This window comes from Vigna unguiculata, chromosome 11 (assembly GCF_004118075.2).
Source record: "Vigna unguiculata cultivar IT97K-499-35 chromosome 11, ASM411807v1, whole genome shotgun sequence".
In the NCBI taxonomy this organism is placed as follows: domain Eukaryota; kingdom Viridiplantae; phylum Streptophyta; class Magnoliopsida; order Fabales; family Fabaceae; genus Vigna; species Vigna unguiculata.
In genome coordinates this window covers 3265359-3291703 of record NC_040289.1, presented here as the reverse complement: position 1 = coordinate 3291703, position 26345 = coordinate 3265359, and the positions used below count along the sequence as shown (strand labels likewise).

The 26345-nt window shown below is 31.3% G+C and overlaps 2 protein-coding genes and 1 long non-coding RNA gene across 3 annotated transcripts; all 3 read right to left on the bottom strand.

Annotated features, from left to right (window-relative positions):
* Nucleotides 1-12481: 12481 nt before the first annotated feature.
* On the bottom strand, nt 12482-13787 carry LOC114169127 (cytosolic sulfotransferase 15-like). The gene has a single exon (XM_028054167.1). The coding sequence runs from the start codon at nt 13674-13676 to the stop codon at nt 12738-12740; it is 939 nt and encodes a 312-aa protein (XP_027909968.1). The 5' UTR covers nt 13677-13787; the 3' UTR covers nt 12482-12737.
* Nucleotides 13788-14630: 843 nt separating this feature from the next.
* LOC114168883 lies at nt 14631-16227 on the bottom strand. The gene is made up of 3 exons (XR_003600782.1): nt 16141-16227; nt 15953-16024; nt 14631-14766 (listed from the first exon to the last, which is right to left on the bottom strand). It is a non-coding gene; the product is annotated as an uncharacterized LOC114168883 (long non-coding RNA).
* A 5061-nt stretch (nt 16228-21288) lies between these two features.
* LOC114169447 lies at nt 21289-23643 on the bottom strand. Its single transcript, XM_028054601.1, has 7 exons — nt 23517-23643; nt 23180-23432; nt 22891-23062; nt 22639-22773; nt 22329-22552; nt 22083-22253; nt 21289-21913 (listed from the first exon to the last, which is right to left on the bottom strand). Exons 1-7 carry the CDS (start codon nt 23641-23643, stop codon nt 21289-21291), a joined length of 1707 nt encoding a protein of 568 aa, XP_027910402.1.
* Between the last annotated feature and the right edge of the window lie 2702 nt (nt 23644-26345).

The window sequence follows — 26345 nt, the reverse complement described above, 5'->3', positions numbered from 1 at the left end:
ACAATAGGTTGAAGAAATTATAATCGTTTGGAGAAATGACATCTATATAACTACATGGATATCAATCTATTCAGCTTATCTTAGCACGTGGTTCTCGATAATTTGAGAAAGGTTTAATTATTTGTATGGTACTCACTTTGATAGAGGTGTGTAGATATGTTACATGTTTTTAAAAGAGTGTCAATTGCATTTCAACGTTTGAAAAAATGTTTCAATTAGGTCCTTTCAGACGGAGTTGACTAACGTGATTAATAACGTACTTCAATTATGTGGTTTTTTTGATTTTTTAAAATTTTTTTTAAATATTTTTAATATTTTTAATTTTTTGAAAAAAAAATACCATGTGTCAGGTCTTTGTGTGTGACACGTGGTATTGCAATGTCACGTGTCAGTGTCACTATCAAATGTCATTGTGTTAATTTCGATTTAGTTCTCATATGTGTCTTTTGTTTCAATTGAGTACCTATCTATGTATATCTGATTCATTTTTATTCATATATGTCTTTTGTTTCAATTTAGTACCTATCTATGTATATCTGATTCATTTTTATTCTAATTTTTTTAATAATTAAAAAAGTGTTACTGTACTCTCACAAATTTAACTCTTGTAAAAACTACCTTTTTTTTTATCAATATACCAAGTTATGGAACATGTTACTGTATCTTTTGATAGGAAAAGTTAGGGTTAATATATTTTTATTTTCTAGATTTAGACATAAAATTGAAAAATAAATTGAAATTATTTTTGTTTCAAACTTCAATATTTCTTTATCCGAACTTAAAAATTGAATAGATTTAGTCTTATTAATATATAACACGTTTCACATGTAAAAATAAATTAATGTTGTTGGATTATAAAGATTATATTAAATTCATTTTTAGTTTAAAAATTAAAATATATTAAAATTTGTCATATAAATAAATTTTAATTTGATATATAAATTTAAATACTAAAAATATATTTAACTCATAAAATTATTGCATATCAAAAAAAAAAAAACAAATCATTTTAATGAAGACTTTGAATGATAATCGAAATCAATCAGCGATATAGTTTGTGCTTTATTAGATAAAGTAAGTAAACTGTTTGTATTACTATATATAAGGTTTCTTATTTTATAATTAGAGATAGTCAAGAAAAGGTTTTTATTACTATAACGTCAAGAATTAAAATGAAAAAAAAAACAATACTTTTTTAATTATTTTTATTAATGATTAATCTTAAAATAAACAATTTTGTAGGTTTGAGATAAAATTGAGATTTAAGGACGAAAAAAATACTCAAAACTTCAAGATATTGTAAGTTTACTATCGAGTTTATTTTCTTGACAACCAGAATTAGATTTTATTGTTTTAATTCATTATTTTTTATATTTATCTTTAGTATAATGTTTTATATATTATATTTTTTTATTTCATATAAAAATATATAGATATGTCAACTACAAAATTTGAATCACACTATTAAAAAATTCAAACAAAAAAAAAAATTGAAGTTTTAATTGCATAACAAAAATGAGCTATAATAAAAAAAAGAGTAAATTTTTTGTGTACTACGGTGTGTAGATATTTCATTTTTTAAAGAATACTTAAATCTTGAAAAATCTTTAAAACATGATAATTTGTGGAATATTAATGGATTTGATTTAATTTCAAAATTAAATATCTTAAGAAAAATTATAAGTTTGAAAAAAATTAACCAAATTGATATTCTTAAATATATGAAAAAAAATTCCAAATATATATATAAAATAAGTTGTATCGGTGAAAAAGAGTTTCTCAACACTAAAAATAATAGAAAGTCAAACTTTTTTTTAGATCTAACAACTTCTCGAGATTAAACGGATTTGTCATCAATGGGAGACATGTGGGCACAAATATAGGATATCAATCTATTCAGGTTATCTTAGCATGTGGTTCAGAATAATTTGCCCAAATTACTACAAACAAAAGTGTTATTGTACTCTCACAAAAGTAGCTTTTTTGTTGTCATCAATAGTAAGTTATAGATCATATTAATGTCTCGTTTGATATTCAAAAGTTGGGTTAAGTATAATTTTAATTCTTGAAATTTGATTTAAAATTAAATTTGTTTATGTATGAAATTTTTATATATTTTGGTTTCTAAATTTAAAAAATGAATGAATATAGTCTTCTTAATCCAATTATGTTAACTTTTTTGACGTGTCAAATGTGTTTTATTTTAGCATTTGAGTTTTTTACACTGTTTGCTTGACACATTCTCGGTTCAGTATTTGTTAGAAAATGCGTTGGACACTTAAAAAAAGTTAACATAGTTGGATTAAAAAGACTATATTCATTCATTTTTAATTACATATCACAAAAAATAAATCATTTTAGTGAAAGCTTTCAATCGTCAAACAATTGAAATCGGCCACTAAAATAGTTTGTGCTATTTTAGAATAAATAAATAAATCGGTTAGTTATCGAAAACTATTAATTTAGTCCTATTTTTTTAAAATAAATCAATTTTGTACTTTTTCAAATCAAATTGAGGTCAAATTTATTTTTTATATTATAATGATATTTTTATTAAAATTCATATTTTTATTAAATATTATTTAGGAGTAGTTTAAAATTAGAATGAAAATTTTAATTTAGGGACTAATATCATTGCTCTAAAATTTTAAGTGATGATGTAATTTTTAACCTCCTCAAATTTTAGATTAATGATATTAATTCTTATACTTAATATTCTTGTTCTAATTTTAAACTAATTGTAACTCTAAACAAAAATTATTTAATAAAAATGTGAATTTGAATAAAAACATCATTATAACATTTACATAAAAATTAAATTTAATCTCAATTTGGAAAGGGGCAAAATTTCTCAATTTTCAAAAAAAATAGGACTAAATTGAATAAAAATAACAAATATAAGAACCAAATTAAATACAAAACATTGACTCTAACATGTGACATCTTGTTGGGTTGACAAGGGAACATATTTTTAAAAATTATAAAAGATTAAAAAAATTGAGAAAAAAGAACTAAAAAAACAACAAAGTAACACCTGACAGTTACAGTTCATTACTATTAATTTTAAACTAATTGTAACCCCAAAAAAATATTTAATAAAAATGTGAATTTTAATAAAAGCCTTATTATAAAATTTACATAAAAATTAAATTTGATCTTAATTTGGAGAGGGACAAAATTATTCCTTTTAAAAAAAATAGACTAAATTAAACAAAATTAACAAATATAGAGATCAAATTGAAAATAGAACACTAACTCTAACACCTTGACATTTTTTAAAATATAAAAAAAATTAAGAAAAATTAAGAAAAATAAAAATAAATTTTAAAATGTTATGAAATAAAGCATAATAGAGAGGAGAGAGAAGAATAGACAATAGAAGGAAGAATAAATAATGAGAAAATAGGGAACAACTTTTTTGTGTGTCTTATTTCTGATAGGAAGACTCATATTTACAGATACATACAACATGGTAACCCAGAAAGGATATAAATCAAATAGTTAATACAAAATATTATATAAAGAGTATTAAATCATATGAGTATCAATCATATCAATCATATGAATAATTGTATCAAATCAATGGATGACCATTAATTCATAACACTCCCCCTTGGGTGTCCATTGATAAAAGAATGTGCCTCGTTAAAACCTTACTAGGAAAAATCCTTTGGTATAAAAATCTAGTGAAAGAAAAAGAGTACATCATTCTATATAATATTGTTCTTTACATCTTCTATTTCTTCCCCTTATGTAAACTTACATCATCAAGATGACGAAGTCCAATCTTGTGAACCAATTGCTCAAAAGTTCTATTTGGCAAAGACTTTGTAAATAAATGTGTTAGATTTTCACATGAGCGAATCTTTTGAATCTATACATCACCATTTCTTTGAAGATCATGAGTGAAAAAGAATTTTGGAAGAATATGTTTTGTTTTGTCTCCTTTAATATATCATTCTTTCAATTGAGCAATGCATGCACTATTGTCTTCATATATGGTTGTTGATTTCATTTTTTTTCGAGGATAAACCACAAGTTTGTTGCACATGTTGAATTATAGACCTTAACCAAACACATTCATGACTTCCCTCATGTAATGCTAAGATTTCTGCATGATTTGACGATGTTGTTGTTATTGTTTGTTTCACAGATCACTATGAAATCGTTGTGCCACCACATGTGAAAAAATATCCTATTTGTGATCGACCATTATGAGGATCTGATAAATAACATGCATCTGCATAACTCATTAGATCTAATTTTGAATCATTTGGGTAAAATAAGCTCATATTTATAGTGCCCTTAAGGTAACATAGTATTTGTTTTACTCCATTTCAATATCTTATTGTAGGTGAAAAATTATATCTTGCTAACAAATTTACAGCAAATGCTATATCAGATCGAGTATAATTAGCAAGATACATTAGTGCTCCTATAGCACAAAGATATGGTACTTCAGGACTAGGGATGTCAAAAATATTCGTACCCGTGGGTATCCGTGGATAAAACCCGTAATAGGTAGGAAATAGATATTAAAAATGGATACCCGCTACTCGCGTGTACGAGTATTTTTTATACTCGCATGTTAACGGGGCGGGTATGGGTATTATAGTATCCGTACCCGTGGATACCCGTACCCGCTAAACTTTAATTCACAAAAATACCCTTTTATATATATATATATATATATATATATATATTAGTAAAAACCATTCTCACCTAATTTTTTCTAAGCTGCACATCTTGTCTTCTGTCTTCATTCTTCCAGCTTCAAGTATTAGTACGTTGTCTTCTTCCAAGTACACCTCTTGACATTCTTCTCTTTGCCTTCTTTGAAATTAAACATATACATCAAACCCTATATAGACAATGACATTTATGGTATGCTTGTTGTTAAATGATGGAATCAAAATAAGAATACTTGACACGTAGCAGTTGGGGTTTATTATTTGATTATTTTTCAGGTATCAAGGAGAAAGTGAGTTTGTTGATCATAGCACTAATTAAAGAATTTCCATTATGTTGAACATCATTTTATATTTATTTTTATAATTATTTGGACTTGTATGAACTTGAATTTGTTTGAACTTTATTTAAAATTTATGACATTGATGTATTTTATTTGATTTTATGATTAAATATTTATTTTTTAAATAATTTTGTAAATACCCGCGGGTACCCGTGGATATCCGTAGATATGAAAAAAATAGGTGGGTACCCGCATAACGGATACCAAACGGATATGGGTACGTATACGAGGTGAATATTTATCCAGCGGGTAGGGTACGGGGGAGCTACTACCCATACCCTACCCGCCCCGTTGACATCTCTATTCAAGACCAAGTAGTTATTCATCTTTTTCTTGAGGTTTAAAAGGGTCTTTATCAACATCTAATGACCTCACCACCATTGGAGTGCATAATGAATGTGATTTGTCCATATAAAACTTTTTAAGCACTTTCATTATATAAGCTTCTTGATGTACAAAAACACATTTGTTTAAATACTCAATTTGTAATCCAAAACAAAATTTTGTCCTTCCAAGATCCTTCATCTCAATTTTTTTCTTTAAACAATCAATTGTTTTTGTGAGCTCATTAAGAGTTCCAACTATGTTTATGTCATCTACATAAATAACAATTATGGCAAATTCATTCTCGGATCTTTTCATATAAATACAAGGACAAATATGATCATTTTTATATTCCTTTAACAAGTACTCACTAAGACAGTTATACCATATACATCCTGATTGTTTCCATCCATAAAGGGACTTATTCAATTTTATTGAATAATCCTCTTTAGAATTTGCTTTGTTAGGCAAATTAAATCCTTCAGGGAGTTTCATATAAATATCATTCTCCAGAAAGTCATACAAATAGGCTATAACAACATCCATGAGGTGTAAATTCAAACCTTCTTGTACAACAAGGCTAATAAAATATCTAAATGTTGTTGCATCTAACACTGGAGAATATGTCTCCTCAAAATCAATACCAAGTCTTTGTGAAAAACCTTGAGCAACTAATCATGCTTTGTATCTAACAATTTCACCATTCTCATTTTATTTTTGTACAAAAAACCCATTTGTACCCAATAGGTTTTACACCCTCAAGTATGCGAACTACAGGTCCAAAAACCTTTCGTTTAGCAAGCGAATCTAATTCTGTTTGGATTGCACCTTTCCATTTTGGCCAATCATTTCTTTGTCGACAATCTTCAATTGTCATTGGTTCTTAATCCTCATTGTCACTTATAACATCCTTTGCTACATTATATGCAAAAGTCTCGTCAATATTGACTTTATTTTGGTTCTATATAATATGATTCATGACATAATTTATTGAGATATCATCATTTTCAACAATTTCAGGTACATGAGGTTCTTTTGGAACCTAATCATTAATTATGTCAAAAGAATCTTTTGAGACTTTTGCCCCCTTGATTAGGCCATCTTGCCTTTTTTCCCTTTTTCTCATTCGAGGATTTTTATCTTTGGAACCGACAGGCCTACCACGCTTCAAGCGTGTTTGAGATTCATTTTCTACATTAGATTGTCCAACAGGAATATCAATTCTGATTGGAGCATTAACAGTAGGTATATGTGACTTAGTTACCCTTGTGTCAGTAAAAGCATCTGGTAATTGGTTGGCCAATTTTTGTAAATGAATTATCCGTTGAACTTCTAGTTCACACTATTTTGTACAAGGATCAAGATGAGATAATGATATTTCATTCCAACCAATATCCTTTTCTAGTTGCTTTCTTTCTCCCCCTAACGTTGGAAAACTTATTCATCAAAATAACTATCAGAAAATCGAGTTGTAAATAAGTCATTTGTTGATGGTTCAAGACATTTTATTATCGATGGAGAATTATATCGATGGAGAATCCATCATAGTCCTTTTTGGTGTGGAAATTGGGACATATACAAGACATCCAAAAATTCTTAAATGAGAAATATTAGGTTGTTGACCAAAAACCAACTGCAGATGAGAGTATTTGTGATAACTTATTGGACTGATGCGAATCGATACTATAGCATGCAGAATTGCATATCCCCAAGTAGTCATTGGAAGATTAGCTTTCATAAGTAAAGGTCTTGCAATCAATTTTAGACGTTTTATTAATGATTTTGCAAGTCCATTTTGAGTATGAACATGTGCTACTGATGTTCAACTTCATTCCAATTGACATACAATACTCATTAAAAGCATGAGATGTAAATTCACCAGCATTATCAAGAAGAATTTTCCTAATTGGATAATCTGGGAAGTGGGCTTTTAACTTGATCAATTGTGCTAATAACTTAGCAAATGCTTGATTTCGAGTTGATAGTAAACAAATATGTGACCATTTGGCTTACAATGACATGTGTCTCAATCGCATTAATATATGTGTAGTACAAGTCATAAGAGAAGACTGATAATTTCTCCAATACACATTTTTTATTTGACTCAATTCAAGTGATATAAAGATATTCAATATCTCTTTCATTATTTGTCTCAATATGATATCCATTTAGACAAATATCCTTGAAACTTAATAAGTTTCTACTGGACTTAGAAGAATAAAATGCATTTTTAATATGCAATCTTGTACCTCTTGGTAGAAGTACAGTAACTCTTCTGGAGCCTTCAATTATATTTTTAGTACCATAAATAGTACTAAGATTGACTTTTTGCATTACCAAATAAGAGAACAATTTATTACTCTTGAGAATTGTATGAGTTGTTGCATTATCATCAAGGCACAAATTCTCATCATTGGTGTTATTGTCAATATTCATTATTCATATAAACATAAATATCAATATTAGATATTACTTTGTAAGAGGAGAAGAAAAAAATAAATAAAAATAGAGGATTTTATTCATAAAAATATAAAAACTTTTATATATATATATATATATATATATATATATATATATATATATATATATATATATATATATATATATATATATATATATATATATATATATATATATATATATAAAAGCAACATGAATTAAATATAAAACATTGTCTTAAAATTAATAATATAATATAAAATAAAATAAAACTATTTTCTAACACTTCCATCACCAATAAGGTGATCAATGCTTCCATCTAGTTTAGAAAAGAAATCACCAATATCTATCAAGTTGAGTAGTATCATATGGTCATAATCAGAATCACCATCTTCATAAGCAAAGTGTATTTCAATGTTCTTCTCATTATTTGTAAGATACTTTGGTGTACAACAAGTACAACTCAAATGGCCTTTACCATCGTAATGATAATATATACTTTCATCTTATTTGCCAATATTTTCATATTTTTCTTTTTCCTTTTTCACATTATTGTGCCACTTCTGGTGACAAAATGTGTCTTTGAAATTTTTTTTATAACCAGGTTCATAAAATATCACGATCATGAAAATATAAATCAAATATTGCTTCATTCACTTCTGGGAATGGAGTAGAACCAATATGACATGTTTCATTATTTTCTATCAAAAGCTCATTACTTTGTTCAGTCATACAAAGGCATGAAATAAATTCATAGTACTTATTGCTGCATTCACTTCTAGGAATGGAGTGGATCTCATGATTTTTCATCAAAAGATTCATTGCTTTGTTCAACCATACAAAGACATGAAATCAATTCATAATATTTGTGAAATCTCTTTTCACACTCTTGTTGTCATAGTAGCAAATTAGTTGTTCACATGCTTTATTTCTTTCTTTAATGGTATCCCAAGACCCATTGCATCTAAATTTCAACATTTAATATCGAATATAAGTAATTCTTCTTTGTAATATCAAGGTTCAAAAATTCAAATTTAGCAACATTTGGCATTGTTTAGAACTAGCACATAAAATAATAATAATAATAATAATAATAATAATAATAATAATAATAATCACCGTCATAATAAAAATAAAAAGACGGAGATGAAAATTAATAAAATCAAACAATTCTTATCATAAGAAGAAGAATATAAGGCAAATGGAGAAAGGATTAGAAAGAGTCTGGATTGAGACACGCAAAGTGTTGTCGTTAGAGAGTAAAAACTTTTACTAGTCCTCAGTTGGTTGGAGCATCGTACTGATAAGGTGTTATGAAATAAAGCATAATAGAGAGAAGAGAGAAGTATAGACAATAGAAGGAAGAATAAACAATGAGAGAATACGGAACAACTTTTCTGTGTGTCTTATTATTGATAAGAAGAGTCCTAATTATAGATACAACATGGTAACCCAGAAAGGATATAAATCAACACCAGTGCAGAAAGGGCTTTCTGCCTCGGTTATTTTCCACATTTTACCTCGGGTCTGGAACCGAGGCATATTGGGGCGAGGCCAAAAGGTACATCTTTTGGCCTCGGTTATCACCCGAAGCCATAGACCCAGTTTTTTGCCCCGGTCTTGGTAAGAACCGAGGCATATTCCTTTACTCGTCAGTTCCACAAGCTGGTCCATAATCAAATCTGATTCTCTGCAAATTGGAAGGTCGTCCTGATTCCTCATCACATCCTTCACCTGCAATTCAAATTCGCAATTCAAATTCTAATCAGACAACAAATTAGGGGAAAACAAATGGTGTGAAAAGAGAAAATGGTAAGAAAGAGATGAAGAGAGAAAACGTAGTGATGTTTCCATGTCCATTGCAGGGCCGGCCCATGCTGAAGCTCGCAGAGCTTCTTGCTCTTCACCATCTCCATGTCAATCTCTTGCTCTTCTTGCTCACTCGTTACGGTGACATTCAATCTCTCTCAGCCTCCTACCCCACGCTCCATTTCAACACCATTGCTGATTGCTACAGCCATGGCAACTACCCTGGATCCGGAGACACTACCATGGGCGACATAATACTTTCCACAACTCTGCACGCCAACCCCTCTTGAGAAATATTCTGCTCGCTCACACTCCTGAAATTCCCAAAGTTACCTGCATTTTCGAACCAGCAGTCCCTGCACGCCGCGCTAGCGCGTTACCTTCGACGAAGGTGAGCGCGATGAGGAGTGCGCCCTTCGCCCTCGCGCAAGGCACTAGGTGGAGGAGCTCCTCGGTGGCGTCGACCGGCGACAGAAAGGCGGAGCGGATGCCGAGCGAGACGAGCGAGACGGATCCAGACTTGCCGACACCAGTGAAAAAGACGGTGCCTGTGGCGTTAAGGAGGGCGCGCGTGAAGGCTAGGGTTTGGGAGTGGTCTATGTGTTCGAAGAAGAAGTTGAGGTGGCTCTGCTGGGACTTGAACAGCGGCGTTGGCGCGGGGAGGAAGAAGGGTTCGCGAATTTCGAACCCTAAATAAACCCTATGGCTTCGGTTGTTAGAGGAACCGAAGCCATTGACCCCCTTTTGGCACCGGGTTTTCTTGGACCGAGGCCTATACTCTGACTTCCAGCCACTTTTTGGCTTCGGGTCCTACTGGACCGAGGCCTATACCTCTCTTTGGCACCGGTTTTGAGCGAATCGGGGCCTATACCCTCTTTGGCTTCGGGTATTTGGAGAACCGAGACCTAAAATTTGGCTCTAATTGCAAAAATGCCACCGCGCCATTATATGCTTCGGTTCCTGGCCAACCGAGGCATATAAGACGAGGTAAAATGGACATTCTGCACTAGTGCAAATAGTTAATACAAAATATTATAAAAAGAGTAATGAATCATATGAGTATCAATCATAATCATATGAGTAAATGTATCAAATCAATGGACGACCATTATTCATAACAAAAAAAAACTAATAAAATTCTAAAGTGACACGTGACAATTAATATTTATAACTGTTACCTATCTAGACTACCTTACAAATATCTAGACTACTTTAAAAATAAAGGACAAAATTGAATAAAATTGAGAAAATCAAGACCACGTTAAAAAAAAAAGAATATTAGAACTAAATGTACATAACAAAATGAAAATATACCTATCTTATAATTAGAGATAAGAAAATATTTTGTACCACGTCTCTATAACGTCAATAATTAAAATTAAGAAAGGAGAAAAAATATTGTGTTTCTGTTATTACCAATATTATTTATTTTCTTGATAAATTGATGTTATAACCTTGGTTCTTGATTATTTTTATCATTGTTATTTATGTTTCTTGCATGATTCGTTGCTTTTTCTTCAACTTACTTTTTATGTTTATGCGTAATAATATGTCAGTTTAATTTTTCTTTTGTTTCTTTCCTTAGGTTTAAGAAACTTCTACAACTTCTTTTTTTTGACATCAGAAATATGAAAGTGTTTCATGTAGTGCTATTTTATTATCCATATGTCTCCATTTTATTTTAAAAGAGATGAACTAGATGCTATCTTATAAATAATCACACAAATCTTCGTTCGCATTAATCACACGTAGGTTGTTGCTCCGTTGCTGGAACGATATTATTATCTGAATAGATTGAGCTTTTTCCTTTTGTCTACATATTATATATATATATATATATATATATATATATATATATATATATATATATATATATATATATATAATATGTTGTTTTCATGTAATATATTACAAAATAAATAATATTTTGAAATAAATTAAATTAAAATATCATTTTTTTTATTATAAATGTTTGTTTGTGAATTCTAAAATATCAACTCTTTTTAATCAAATAATATTCATTTCACATGTTTCAAAATAAATTTTGGATACTTGTTGCACATACTATCTATTCATTTAAAATTAATTAATTAGAAAAATTTATGTACTTTTCTTTTGGATGGTTATATAGTCGCACATGGGCAACTTTTTTAATAAAAATATTTGTTTTAAATTCTAAAATTTCAACTCTTTTTAACCAAATAAAATTCATTTCAATTTTAAAATAAATTTTGGATACTTGTACTGTTGCATATACTGTGTATTCAATTTAAAAAAAAATAAATAAAAAAAATTATGTGTTGTTCTTTCGAATGTAATTGCTTGTGTCATTTGATACATTCAAAATGAAAGTATAAGTACTCTGTGATGGTTACCATATTGCCTGACATCTCCAAAATAAAAGTATGAGTATTCATGTGAATCCCTTGATCATTGGACAGCTGAAAACAAACCAACTAGCAAAAACATTTTCCGTATATTTTTGCAAAGTCATAAATGAGGAGAAGTTGAATGTGATATCTTAAAAGAAGTTCACGTTGGACCTATTATTGGTGAATATAAAATAGATTATTTACGTTGAACAATACCTGGTTTATGTCTGTTAATAAAGGTTCGATGTAAATATATTTCACTTATTAATAAAAATGTCATTGCACTTTTTTTATTTGAACTTTTTTACTAATGTAAATTAGGTGACGTAAATGATTATTTTTATGTTAGTTTATTTTTAAAAATAAACATAAATATATATTTGGTAAAGTCACGTCATGAATTTAACATTTTTTGGTATAAAATAGAAAATATTTATTAGTCTAATTAAAACTCATAAAAAATTTAGTTGTTTTTACTCCCTTGCTGTTTGTACTCTTCTCAATATAATTTGAATTTGAATATACTTATAAAATATTTTATGCTAAAAAAAAAGGTGAAGCCTGAGCACATACAAGATTCAACCAAAACACATGAAAGGTACATAACAGCAATAGTGACAAGGGTTTACGACATGTAAAACCTCTTTATTTCGAAAAGAACGATAAACAAAGTGACAACACATAATTGTCACTCAATACAGTACATACTTTTTTCCGTAGCCACTTAGTTACTTATGATAATTTTATAACAATACGTTATCCTAAATCATAAATGACAAACCTGATTCACCAAATTTTTCTTCCATGATTTGTGATAGTTTTTCTGTCATGGAAGGAGAAAAATAATTTACCCAATCTCTGCTTTCTCCTTTCCGAAAAAAGCTCTTGTTCTCCACAGATGGGAATAATAGTCCAGATTTATTGACTTCCAAGTTCTTCATCTCCTCAAAGCTACATAACTTGCTTATGCTTTCGATCACTTGATTATTTTCTTCCTCTTGGGTGAAAGGAAAACCCAAAAATTCTGCAATTCTTTTGACTTGAAAATTGGCATCATCTTTAAGATCTTCATACTTCAAGAACAAAACCTTATCTGGTTTCGCTAAGCTCTCCTTCCAATAACCTAACATATGACTCCACCATGGACCAAACTCAATTATCCCATCACAATACATTTCAAAAGCTTCCTCAATTTTCAATGGGGTCAAAGACTCTTGCTTAATGTTATCAAAGAAAATCCATGCTGAAACAAAAATGTCAAAAGGGTTCCTACAGATATAAATAATCTTACAATTACATTCCATGATGGAGTTGGGCAAGGAAGGGAGTGGAGTGTGAGTTCCAAAAACTCTTGGTTCAGTACTTGGCCAATCGGCATCATCACGACACATAATTTCAATAAATGGTATAAGTTGATGAGGATTGGAAGTAAGCAATGGATGGTTGTCAATGGAGGACAAGCTTTGGCGATTGACAATGGCAAAAGTAATGGCTTTCAACCATGTAGTGCCTGATTTGGGAAAACTTGCAACAAAAATATCACTATCTTTTGCTTCAAACTGCTTGTGAAAAATGTTTAGCCCTTTTACAAGAGTTGATGGACACCAAAACTCTTGAAATAGACACATACTGGGTGTTCCAAAACCCCTCTCTATTGGGAGGGATGAGAGAATTATTTCATCTTCTGCATTTGCTTCCATTGTCACTGAAAAGATTCCACAGGAAAAACCCTAGAATGTGATGGATGGAGAATTTGGTCGCTGATCAATATCTTTTATAGCAATACAATAAGTTGAAGAAATTATAATCGTTTGGAGGAATGACATCAATGGGAGACATGTGGTCACAACTATATGGATATCAATCTATTCGGCTTATCTTAGCATGTGGTTCTCAATAATTTGCCAAATTACTACAAACAAAAATGTTACTCTACTCTCACAAATTTAACTCATGTAAAAAGTACCATTTTTTTAATCAACATACTAAGTTATGGAACGTGTTACTGTATCGTTTGATAGGAAAAGTTAGGGCTAATACGTTTTTATTTCCTAAATATAAAATTCAAATTATTTTTGTTTCAAACTTCAATATATTTTTTATCCGAACTTAAGAATCGAATAGATTTAGTCTTTTGAATCCAAGGATTTGAACTTTTTTTTACATGATAATTAATGTTTCAAGTTATTAATATAAATATATAACACTGTTTCAGATGTAAAAATAAATTGATGTTGTTGAATTATAAAGACTATATTAAAAACAATTAAGTTTAAGAATTAGAATATATTAAAGTTTGTGATATAAATGAATTTCAATTTTACATATAAATTTAAATACTAAAAATATATTTAACCTATAAAATTATTGCATATAAAAAAAACAAATCATTTTAATGAAAACTTTGAATCATAATCGAAATAAGTCACTGATATAGTTTGTGCTTTAATAGATAAAATAAGTAAACCGTTTGTATTACTATGTGTGACATACTATTTAAATAATTTAAATAGATTAATCTACTAAATAAAACATCGCATAGTTATAATAGTAGAGAGCAAAGTTGACAGATGAAAATCATAGTCAAGGAATGCACTTTTACATTCATCCATAGGAGTACTTGAAAGGAATCCTAGGCATACCACCATGCCATAACCAAAACAGAATCTAAAAGTTGAACAGTTATGCAAAAGAAAGGCTCCTAGAGTACTCCTAAGAGCCGCATATAACAGCCTCGAAATTACACAGCATCGCCGCCACCATCATGTCTACCTTCAACCTTTCCTCTATCTGCTCTCACCAATATGGCGATGATCGCAAAAGAGAAAATAAGACAAAGACATACACAAGAAATTGAAAGGGGTAAGCCAGTTAAAATATCTTTAACACATTATAAAGCATGTGAAAGACAAAACAGGTTATTAACAATTTAATAGAAAACACTCAGAGCATGTGAAAGCAAACAAATGCAAGCTACTATGACTCGATATCCGGATCATACTCTTGATATAGAATTCTAAAGGAAGTATGCACCCGTGTTGGTTTCTAAACTCTACAAAGTCTAGACACAAGGGACTATCACCCAATCACACACAGGGTTGGTCCTCTATTGTCCCGGGCCCAATATGTCCCAAGACTAGGACCTCCTGCCACTCTAACAAATAAACCATTCTGCTCTACGTGAGCGTGAACGATTATTAGAGTTCAGGATACCCTCCTTTATCTAGACATCTCCTATATCAAGGTATACACTAGGCATATATATACATATATCCAGGGATTTCCCATTAAACCCCCTCACCAACACATTTCACATGCCTATCAATCACCCAATTCTCATGAAATTCCATCACCAATATATCATGTTTCTCATTTCATGCTTATCACATGCATATCGATACACAATCCAACTAAATATCATAGTTTATACATAACAACACTTTCATTCCAATTCAAATTCAACCATACATATCAAGAATAGCCACATACAATGAGCAAGGAAAATAATTAATACCAACATGGAGCCACATCAGCCAACATAACAACCCCTGTCAAGGTCCTCGCCCAGGCGAAAGGGTTCCTTTCGCTCAGGCGACCCCTTCTCGCCTAGGCGAGAGCTCAACAATGGCCACTGCAAGAATTTCATCGAGTTCTCGCTCAGGCGATAGCATCTCGCCTATGCGAGACTGCGCCTCGCTCAAAAAATTAAAATCACTCGCCTAGGCGACAACTCGAACTGAAATCCAGGGGTGAGTCCCTGCTACTCTCGCTTAGGCGAGGGTTACTCGCTTGGGCGAGATTAGCAGGTTTCTCACCTGTCAGCACATGCATCCTCTCGTTCATTCAAACTCACACACACAACAACCATTTTCACACATCCAATAACAATATTCAAGCCCCAAAGACACAAGAGTAGTCCAAGAATACGCAAAATACTTCAAAAGAAAAAAAAAATGAAAACCCTAGCTCCTCTTACCTTAAGTTAAACGCTAGCAAACGTAACGGGTCCACAACCACAGCACACCACAGCTCCAGAAACATAGTAGAGCTGAAAACATGAAACCAGGACAAAGCAAGTGTGCGGAGTTATACTCTAACCAGACTCACGTGCCCAAACAGTGAAGGAGAGGGAAAGGACTACAAGAACTCTAAGATTTAACTTACTTGGGAGCTAAACGGTTTTAGATAGCTCAATGCGGGAGGTTCACAATGCCCTAGCAGAGCTCTCAAGTGCCAGCAAAGAGTGAGAGGGAGAGAGGTCTGTTTCTGAAAAGAGATCAAGAGAGAGTGAGTGAGCTTGGAGGGGTACTGGGGGTCCCTTACTAGGCTGGCCTTGGGCCTACGAAAGGCCGGGCCCAACAAGTTTTAAGCTGAAAAAGGGGGTTTGTATAAGGTTTCTTATTTTATAATTAGAGATACTCAAGAAAAAGTTTTTACTACGTATATAACGTCAAGAATTAAAATAAAAAAAATGGCAAAATTATTGTTTGAGTAATCACAAATATTATTTATTTTCTGGATGAATTGACGCTATAACTTTGGTACTTTTTTTGTATGTTTGTTATTTATGTTTCTTGCATCTTAATTCTTGCATCATTCTTTTCTTTTCCTCGACTTATTTTTAATGTTTATGCCTTATTATATGATTAGTTTAATTTTTCTTTTGTTTCTTATTCAACTTCCTTCGGTTTAAGAAACTTGTAACAGTGTTTGTTTTTTCAGACTTATATCATAAATATAAAAGTGTTTACGGGTAAAATCCACGGTAAATAGGTATCCATCCGTGACTACAAAATTTTAGGGAGTCAAATTATATTTTTTATATATAAATTTTTTTTTACATTAAAAAAAATATTTCTTCATATCATTTTCTCTATTCAAAACAAACACATATGATAATAGAATTCAAAAAAATATGACAATAATATATATGAAAGTGTAATATAAAGTTTATTATCAACAATCATATATTAAAAAAAGGAAAAGTTACCTCTAGTCATAATGTTTCTCAACGCTCTTTCAATGGTTTAAAATCTTTAATAATTGAATCAAACCTGAAGTTTGTTGCAATATCCCTTTCAATATAGATTATCATAGTGTTTGCTATAAAAACTTCTAAAACCTATAAAAAAGAACACTCAAAAAAAGTTAAAACATGTTGATGATAATAAACTCAATGCCAATTAGAATTCAATGAAAATCAACTCAATTACATGTAACAATGAAAACATTTGAGTCAGATCGTCCGCTTGGTTTTTTACTAATATTTTAATAGCGAATACTCTAACCATGAGGAAATAAGTTAAATCATGTGTATTAAAATCTTCTTGGATGATTATCTTTACCAGATAACAAATAATTTTCTAAATGCATTTGATATGAATCCCATTTTAGATAAGTCATTCGTACCTCATCAATGGGGATTGCCGAATTTGGGGACGTTTCTCTAGATCGTGTTCTAAAGCATTTTCAAATTCATTGTATGTAACTCTACTAACTTTAGAGAGTTATTTTTTTATTTTCTTCAATTTTGGATATTATCATCAATTTTTCCAAGTTTATATGACGTAGATGCATTTTTTTTCATCTTCATCACAAACCTTCCTCTTGAAAAAAGAATCAATTTTTCTACTCTTTATCATTATTTTTCTAATATAAATTTGTCACATCTCACCTAATTAGAAAAGATAAAAATTATGAATACCTCAAATTAAATATCAAAACCAAGACTCAATATTTTAAAAAAATTAATACATTCTAAATGATTAGCTTCCCTTACCTTAAAGTAGATTCCTAATATTGTTCTTCCCTTATACAACTTCAAAGGCTAAAATAACTCTATCTACACAAAAGAGTTTGATCAACAATTAGACCATGATTTTATGACCACTAACAGATAAAGATATGTCTACAATGTAGAAAGCCACATACAAAATGGAAACATATTGCTTCAAAAAAAAAAGGGTAAAACTTGCAACAAAAATATCACCATCTTTTGCTTGAAATTGCTTGTGAAAAATGTTTACCCCTTTTATAAGAGTTGATGGACACCAAAGTTCTTGAAATAGATCAGGGTAAACTCAAGGGTAAAGCAAATAAAACACTCGTTTTAGACCTTAAGGATAAGAATGTCTAAAAAAAAATTACTAATAATATTTCTCTATTAAATTAATTCTAAAATTATGTTTAAGAAAAAAAATGCTCAAATTTTTTTAGTACTAATTAATATACCTCTATTAAACTAATTATAAAATAATGTTTAAGATAAAAAAGGTCTCAAAAAAATATTTTATTATTAATATAACTCTATTAAATTAAGTATAAATTTATGTTTGGGAATAAAATTTAATTAAATTATTATTAGTGTATGTTAATTTTTATTGGTAGTAAAAATGATAATTAATTATTTAAAACATCTTTTTAGTAAATTAGAATTTGGTTTAATGATTAACTATTTTTATTCCCTCATAATAATTCTGGATTATGTTTTCTTCTTTTATCTTTCTATGACTTCTCTTACCTCTCCTTACTTTATTCTCTTCTAACAATCATTTTTTTAGGGTTTTGACATATTACATCCAATTAATTTCTTGGATTTCATATTGTCCGTGTGTACCATTTATTTGTGTTGTTGTTATTTTTATTTTGTTTTGGATTTGTATTAGAATTAGAAATTAGTTTATTTTGACCAGTTTTGTTTTTAGGTACTTTTAGATTTATGAGTTTCAAGAGTTTTTTTTTTTGCATATATCTTGACGTGGAACTGAATTTTTTTACAAAAACTATTAATTAGATTTTCGTGGATAATAGATTAATTAAAGTATAATTCAAAGTTGAGTTTTTTATAGAAAGATAATTCTAGTTTAGGGAAAAAAAGACTTAATATTGAGTTGAGAAGAACAATATTTTCTTAATTATTTTTATTAATGATTAATCTTAAAATAAACAATTTTGCAGGTTTGAGATAAAGTTGAGACTTAAGGACAAAAAAGATACTCAAGACTTCAAGATATTGCAAGTCTACTATCGAGTTTATTTTCTTGACAATCAGAACTATGTTTTATTGTTTTAATTCATTCATTTTATATAGTTATCTTTAGTAGTGTTTTATATATTATATTTTTTATTTCATATAAAAATATAGATATGTCAACTAGAAAATTTGAATCAGACTATTAAAAAATTCAAATGAAAAGAAGAATTGAGGCTTCAATTGCATAACAAAAAAGAGTTATGAACAAAAAAGAGCAAATTTCTTGTGTATTACGATGTGTTGATCTTTCATTTTTGAAATAAAAATTCTTAAACCTTGAAAAATCTTTAAAACAAAATTATTTGTTGGATATTGATAGATTTGATTTAATTTCAGAATTAAATATCTAAAGAGAAATTATAGATTTAAAAATGTTAAACCAAATTGACATTTTTAATTATATAAAAAGAATAAATTCTTTTTTAAAATGTATATATAATATAAGTTATTTTAGTCAAAAAAAGTTTTTCAAAATTAAAAGATAATAGAAACTCAAACTTATTTAAGATGGACAGTCTCGGGAAATTAAACAGATTTGTCATCAATGGGAGGCATGTGGGCACAAATATAGAATATCAATCTATTCAGCTTATCTTAGCACGTGCTTCTCAATAATTTGCCATATTACTACAAACAAAAGTGTTACTCTACTCTTGTACTCTCACAAATTTAACTCTTGTAACAAGTACCTTTTTTCTTCTTTTTTTTAGGTTAAATTATTCAATTGGTCCCAATTTTCGTATGAAAATTTGAATTTGGTCCCTCAGTTTTAAAAAGTGTTAACTAGGTCCCTAATTTTGATAATTTGTTTCAATGAAGCCCCTTCTGTTAAAATGGCAGAAACGACGTTAAGAGCACAGTCACGTGGAAATGTTAGACTGAAACGTGTCATTTATATTTAAATGCATTGAAAAACAGTTAAGAATTGCAATATATAAGTGTAATGAATCATCCATAAACCCCATTGTTCATCATTCTGCACTTGGGAGAAATGTCTTGTGGACAATGTTCATCCTGCAATGTTGGGGGAAATCAAAACCCAAGTGTGTCCTTCTATGGTGGAAGTGGCTCTATAGATGTGGGCGTGTCAGTGATGTCCTATTGTGGAGAGAAAGCAACATTGAGAACTGCAAGAACATTGAAGAACAATGGCAAAAAATTTTGGGGCTGCCCTAAGTATAAGGTGAGTTACATGGAAATTTTGGTATGAAGAAGCTGATGGTATGACGTTTGTTTATTGAAGCTAACATTATTTTGTCATTTTGGAACAGAGTGGAAGTGATCAATGTGGTGGGTGCAATTATTTCAAATGGTTTACTGATAATGAGATCGAGGAAAAGGGTTGGAGCAGTCAGAAAATTGAAGAAATGGGTGGTGGGAAGCTGAAAATTGAAGAAAAAGTTGGTCTGAGTATAAAGAATGTTGAAGAAATGGGTTATGGTGGGAATATGAATGCAAAAAACACTGCTGCAGTGAGGTCTGTGGTGGCAGAAGAAATGGAGAAATGTATGAAGTCAATTGAAAATAGGCTAAGTGTGTTGACAGGGGTAGTTGGTGTTTTGTGTGTATTGAATATCATTGTAGTGTATGTGTTGGTTACAAAACCATGAGTCTTTTTTTAGTTCAGGTAGTTGGTTTGTGTTGTTATTGTAATGTTTTATTATGAATGAAAAAGTTGCAGAACTTGTGGTAACATTTTGAATTATTTGACTCTTCTTAATTTATCAAAATAGTTGTAGTTTCATTATTCGCACCTGTGTTATAAATTTATAAGTAATGAAATAAGGAGAACACAAATAAGCTTGAGCACTTAATCTGGATAAACAAATAATGACACCTGGTTATATTGATAAACATATAGTACTCCAGCACTTAAACATTCAACATCATAAAATAAATATGGTCCACCATGTAACCCTTTTACAGCACAAAAAGAGTGGTCCAGAAATGGATTTGATGATCCACAAAACAAAAACAACAGCAATTGCTTAAGTGTTTACAAATATCGTTCAAAGAAGGAGTTCAAAACAAAAAACTATTTCAAAGCTTGATCCATGTCATGGTTTCCATATGCGTCCCCTTCTTGCATTGAGCTTGGGTCTGATGGGTGTTGTATGATGTGGTGCTTGTGATGGTCTACTTGGTTGGATAGATGATTGTGCAGAGGACAGTAGTGTTGTGTTTGGTTGTTGAGATGGTGGTGGGTTTTGTTGTTGAGATGATTGAGCAAAAGGCAGTGGTTGTGGGTTTTGTTGTTGAGATGATTGAGTAGAAGACACTCATGGTGGGTTTTGTTGTTGAGATGATTGAGCAGAAGGCACTAGTGGTGGGTTTTGTTGTTGAGATGATTGAGCAGAAGGCACTGGTGTGGGGTTTTGTTGTTCAGATGATTGAGTAGAAGGCACTGCTGTTGGTGGGTTTGGTTGGTTAGATGCTTCAGATGTTGTCTTCAAATGTGCCTTATATTGGGAGCACTTGTTTTTGTTGTGATCAAGTTGCTTACAAAATCCACATCTTTTTCTTAATCCAGCATTTGTCATTTGCGTCTCATCTTTCCTAAGCTCCCAATCTTGTAATCTTCTCTTCTTCTTTGGTCTTCCTAGCATAATTCTTTTCTCAGGTGGCAACAAATCAGGATATGGTGTTATGTCCCATACATTCTGACCATTGATGGGGAATATGATTGAGGAATAGGTTTCCTCGTAGGTGTTCTTCCTAAACCAAGTAGAGATGAAGTCTTCTCCATTAATCCCCAAAAACTTCATTGCAGAAAGAGCATGGCAGCACGGAATCCCACTTATGCTCCATTTTCGACATGTGCATGATGCTTCGTCTATGTTGACCACAAACTTGTCCCCAATTTGTGAGACATGTCTGACCTCAAAGATTTTGTCTGCTGACCAGCTGTGTAAGTGGAAGAAAATAAGTTAGAAAAGATGCATGTACATGTAAAGTATTACAAGCAGATAACCATAGACTAACTTACTTAGGGATCCAATTTTTTGTCATCTTTGATTCATTTTCAAACCTACTATAAATCTTAGGACAGATTGCACGTTTATATCTTTGACACCTTTCTCTGTTGGCTGCCCATCTATTCATCAGGTATATTCTGATTTCTTCCAGCATTTTGATTATTGGCTTAGTCCTTGTAGTGACCAGAACACTATTAAAAGCCTCTGACATGTTGTTGACTATTGTATCAGATTGGGCAGTATGAGTGAATCGAGAACGTGACCAATATCTAGTAAACAATACACAAAACATTAGAGTGAATACATAATAATCACTTAAATTTTGTTAAAAGGTGAGTACAAACCTTGGGGGAATTGCAATCAAGTATTTGAATGCCTCAACATTGATTTCTTTAGTATTCCTCATTTCTTGCTCCCATGCCTCTGGATGTGTGGTAGATGCAGCGCTCCACATTAGTCGTTTGAGGTTCTTACCAGGGAATCTCTTCCTGAAATTGGCATACAAATGCCTCACGCAAAATCTTTGATCCACACCAGGAAGTAGATCTTGAATAGTTGGTAACAGACCCTGAATTCACAAAACACTAGTGTGATATGTTAATGTTGTAATATGAAACTGAATTGACAAAAGACAAATGATATGAATGTGTGTACCTTTTGTTGGTCTGATATGAATGTGCACCCTCCACATAGTTGTTTCCCACCTAGATCTTCAATCAATAGGTCTAAAAACCAAGTCCAGGAGTCCTTATTCTCCACCTCAACGACAACATAAGCAATGGGCAGGATCTGGTCATTCCCATCTCTACTTATAGCTGTTAACAACTATCCTCCGTATTTCCCTTTCAAAAAACAACCATCTAATCCTATAATAGGCTTGCAAGACATGAAGCTGTCCTTACATGCCTTGAAACATGTATAAAACCTCTCAAAAATGGGTTCACCTTCATTCTCCTTAACCTTCAGTTTCACAGTTGATCCAGGATTTGTTTTCAGCAGCTCATGTGCGTAATCGTACAACCTCTTATATTGGTCTTTAAAGGAGCCCTCAACACTTTCTGTTGCTATTGCCCTTTCCCTGTAAGCCATACCTCTGGAAATCCCAATGTTCCACTTTCTACTCACTTCATCTCGAATCTCAACTCCCTTTGTCCTGGGATTCTATCTAACTGTTTTCTCAACTTTTTTACTTAACCATTTAGCATTAATCAAACGAAGGTTAAATTCTCTACTGCAGGTGTGGGTATCAACTATTTTCCTCAACTGCCAAGACTTAACTGCTTGCATATAACCACAGTAAGCAAGCCATGGACATTTTCCCTTACCACCCAGACACTTCACTCGCACCCTCCTCCTGTCATTTTTAACTATTTTAAGACTTCTACCATTTTCCAATGCGTAGCTTCTTATGGCTTCAACAAAATCCCCCTTCTCACTAAAATACGTACCTACTTCCCATTGATATTCTCTCATGCGTTTTGGCATTACAAAGGTTCAAAATCTTCCATAGCCCTCCCTTTCTTCACTATCACCTTCATCTTCCTCAACTTCACCAATATCACTTCCCAACTCTTTTGATACCCATTCATCGTCTGACAAGCCCCTGTCCAACGTTTGCGGTCCCTGCTCACTGTATTCACTTCCCTCACTACTATCCATGTCTGTTGTATCAGTTGCCCTTCAATTCCTACTTGGTCCACCAAAGTCTTCTTCTATACCTCCAACTTCAACTTCTATGTTACCCACCAATTCTTCATGTTCATCTTCCACATCACCTTTAACATTGATATCAACTAAACCTGCAGTACCAACCTGGCTGTCGTCACTGCTATCATTAGGACCATAATCATTCCAACTTTCAACGCCCTCCTCTAAGTCTGCTTCAACTTCCTTCTCACCATCAAGTTCTTTAGCTGACTGACCACCATCATGTCCCTCGGCTTCATTAACTTCAACTGCACATTGATCCCATTATCATGTTCTGCATGCAACTCAACACCACCATCATCTCCCTTATTCAATTCACCTTCGTACACACTCTCGTCTCCCTTATTCGAGTCACCTTCATGCAAACTCTCAACTCCTTTATCTCCCTCACCTTCATGCACACTCTCAACTTCTTGCACACTTTGAACTCCTTTATCTAAGTCACCTTCACGCATAGTCTCACCTCCTCTATCTAAGTCAATTTGACATGAAGACAACCCCTCTTTAACTACCTCAAGTTCAGGTACACTATCTACAGTCTCCTTCTCACTCATAATGTCCACCATATTGATGTCATTCTCACCACCTTCAACACCATCTCCATCATGGGAAAAGTATTCCAACATCTCTATAATTTCTGGTTCACACATCTTATGCATGACAAACAGATGAACCTCGCCATTTAGCCTAGCTAAGGTAACCATATTCATGGCCCCATGATCATCACAAAAAATCTCTAACCTATCCTCCAATACAAAACCACCTCCCACACAGTGCCATAGTTCATTCTCTCCCATATACCCCATCTCCCTCAAAATACTCACAACCTCAAAATAGCTCCAGCGGTCAAGGTCACATGAAAGTCTAGAAACCTCACCCTCATATTTCAGTTTACCATCATTAACGAATTTCCCTCCATGGTGAAAAACGATGTCAAAGTTGTCGTCCCCCATGATGCACAAAAATATATAACCACAGACACCTATATAACCGCATACACCCATATAAGCACATACACCTATACAATAAAGTAAAAAACATCTAAACAGATAAGGGAAAACAATAATCAAAGGGGGACCAGAAGGGGAACACAAATTCGAACATGGTGGTGGGTCATACACCGAACTTTAATAAAGTTGCAATATTTAAACCCAAAATAACACAATCATACTTCACTTTCGCAATAAACAAACAATTAAACGGTGCATGCCGACAAAAATGGGAACTTCGAGCTCAAATGCATAACTCACCTGACAACCCTATGCTTCCACCGAGATCGCAATTCCACTACGAACACTCTGATTCCAGTTGTTCGAACGCCAACTTTCCAGCACAAAGACCCCACACCCTCGCGATGCTTCTGCGAACCACTCCTTCCTCCAATTTCGCCCACGAACGCAAACCCTAGAATATCCCTGAAGCCTCAATTTGAAGCTTAACATACACGCCCTTTCTGTTTTATTACATCTTAAATTAAATAACTTTCAACAGCGTATTTTAGAAAATAATTATTTATTACAACATTTCAAAATTCCATGTGTACCACATTTAATGTGCCACTTCACTGTTCAGTTCCGTCTAACATTTCCACGTCACTGTGCTCTTAACGTTGTTTCTGCCATGTTAACGGAAGGGGATTCATTAAAACAAATTATCAAAATTAGGGACCTAGTTAACACTTTTTAAAATTGAGGGACCAAATTCAAATTTTCATATGAAAATTGGGACGAAATAAATAATTTAACCTTTTTTATGAATATATTTATGGAACATGTTACTGTATCGTTTGATTGGAAAAGCTAAGATTAATACGTTTTTATTCTCTAAATTTATTGAAATTTATTTTTGTTTAAAATTTTAATATATTTTTTATCCAAATTTAAAAATTGAATAGATTTAATTTTTTTAATCCAACTACTTCAACTTTGTTGTCATATTAAATAATGTTTGAAGTTATTACTTGAATTCTTTACACTATTTAACATATTCTAATGCATATACTAAACTAGAATAATATGTAATACATAAAAATAAATTGACATTGTTGGATTATAAAAATTATATTTAATCATTTTTTAAGTTTGTGAATTAAAATATATCAAAAATTTGTAATGTAAACAAATTTTAATTTTATATATAAATTTAAAAATTAAAAATATATTTAACCTATAAAATTATTTGATATCACATAAAACAAATCATTTAATTAAAAACATTCGATCATAATCGAAATCAGTAACTGATATAGTTTGTGCTTTATTAGATAAAATAAATAAACTGTTTAACAACTCAGAAGTATGTATAAGGTTTCTTATTTTATAATTAGAGATAGTTAAAAAAAATGTTTTTACTACGTCTCTATAGCGTCAAAAATTAAAATGAAAAAAAGGGCAAAATTATTGTTACTCTTATCACAAATATTATTTATTTTCTCGATGAATGATGCTATAACTTTGGTACAAGATGTTCTTTATCTTTTTTATTTATGTTTCTTGCATTTTAATTCTTGCATCATTCTTTTCTTTTTCTTCAACTTACTTTTAATGTTTATGCGTAATAATATTATTAGTTTATTTTTTCTTTTGTTTCTTATTCAACTTCCTTCCGTTTAAGAAACTTGTAAAAGTGTTTGTGTTTTTCAGACTTATATCTCA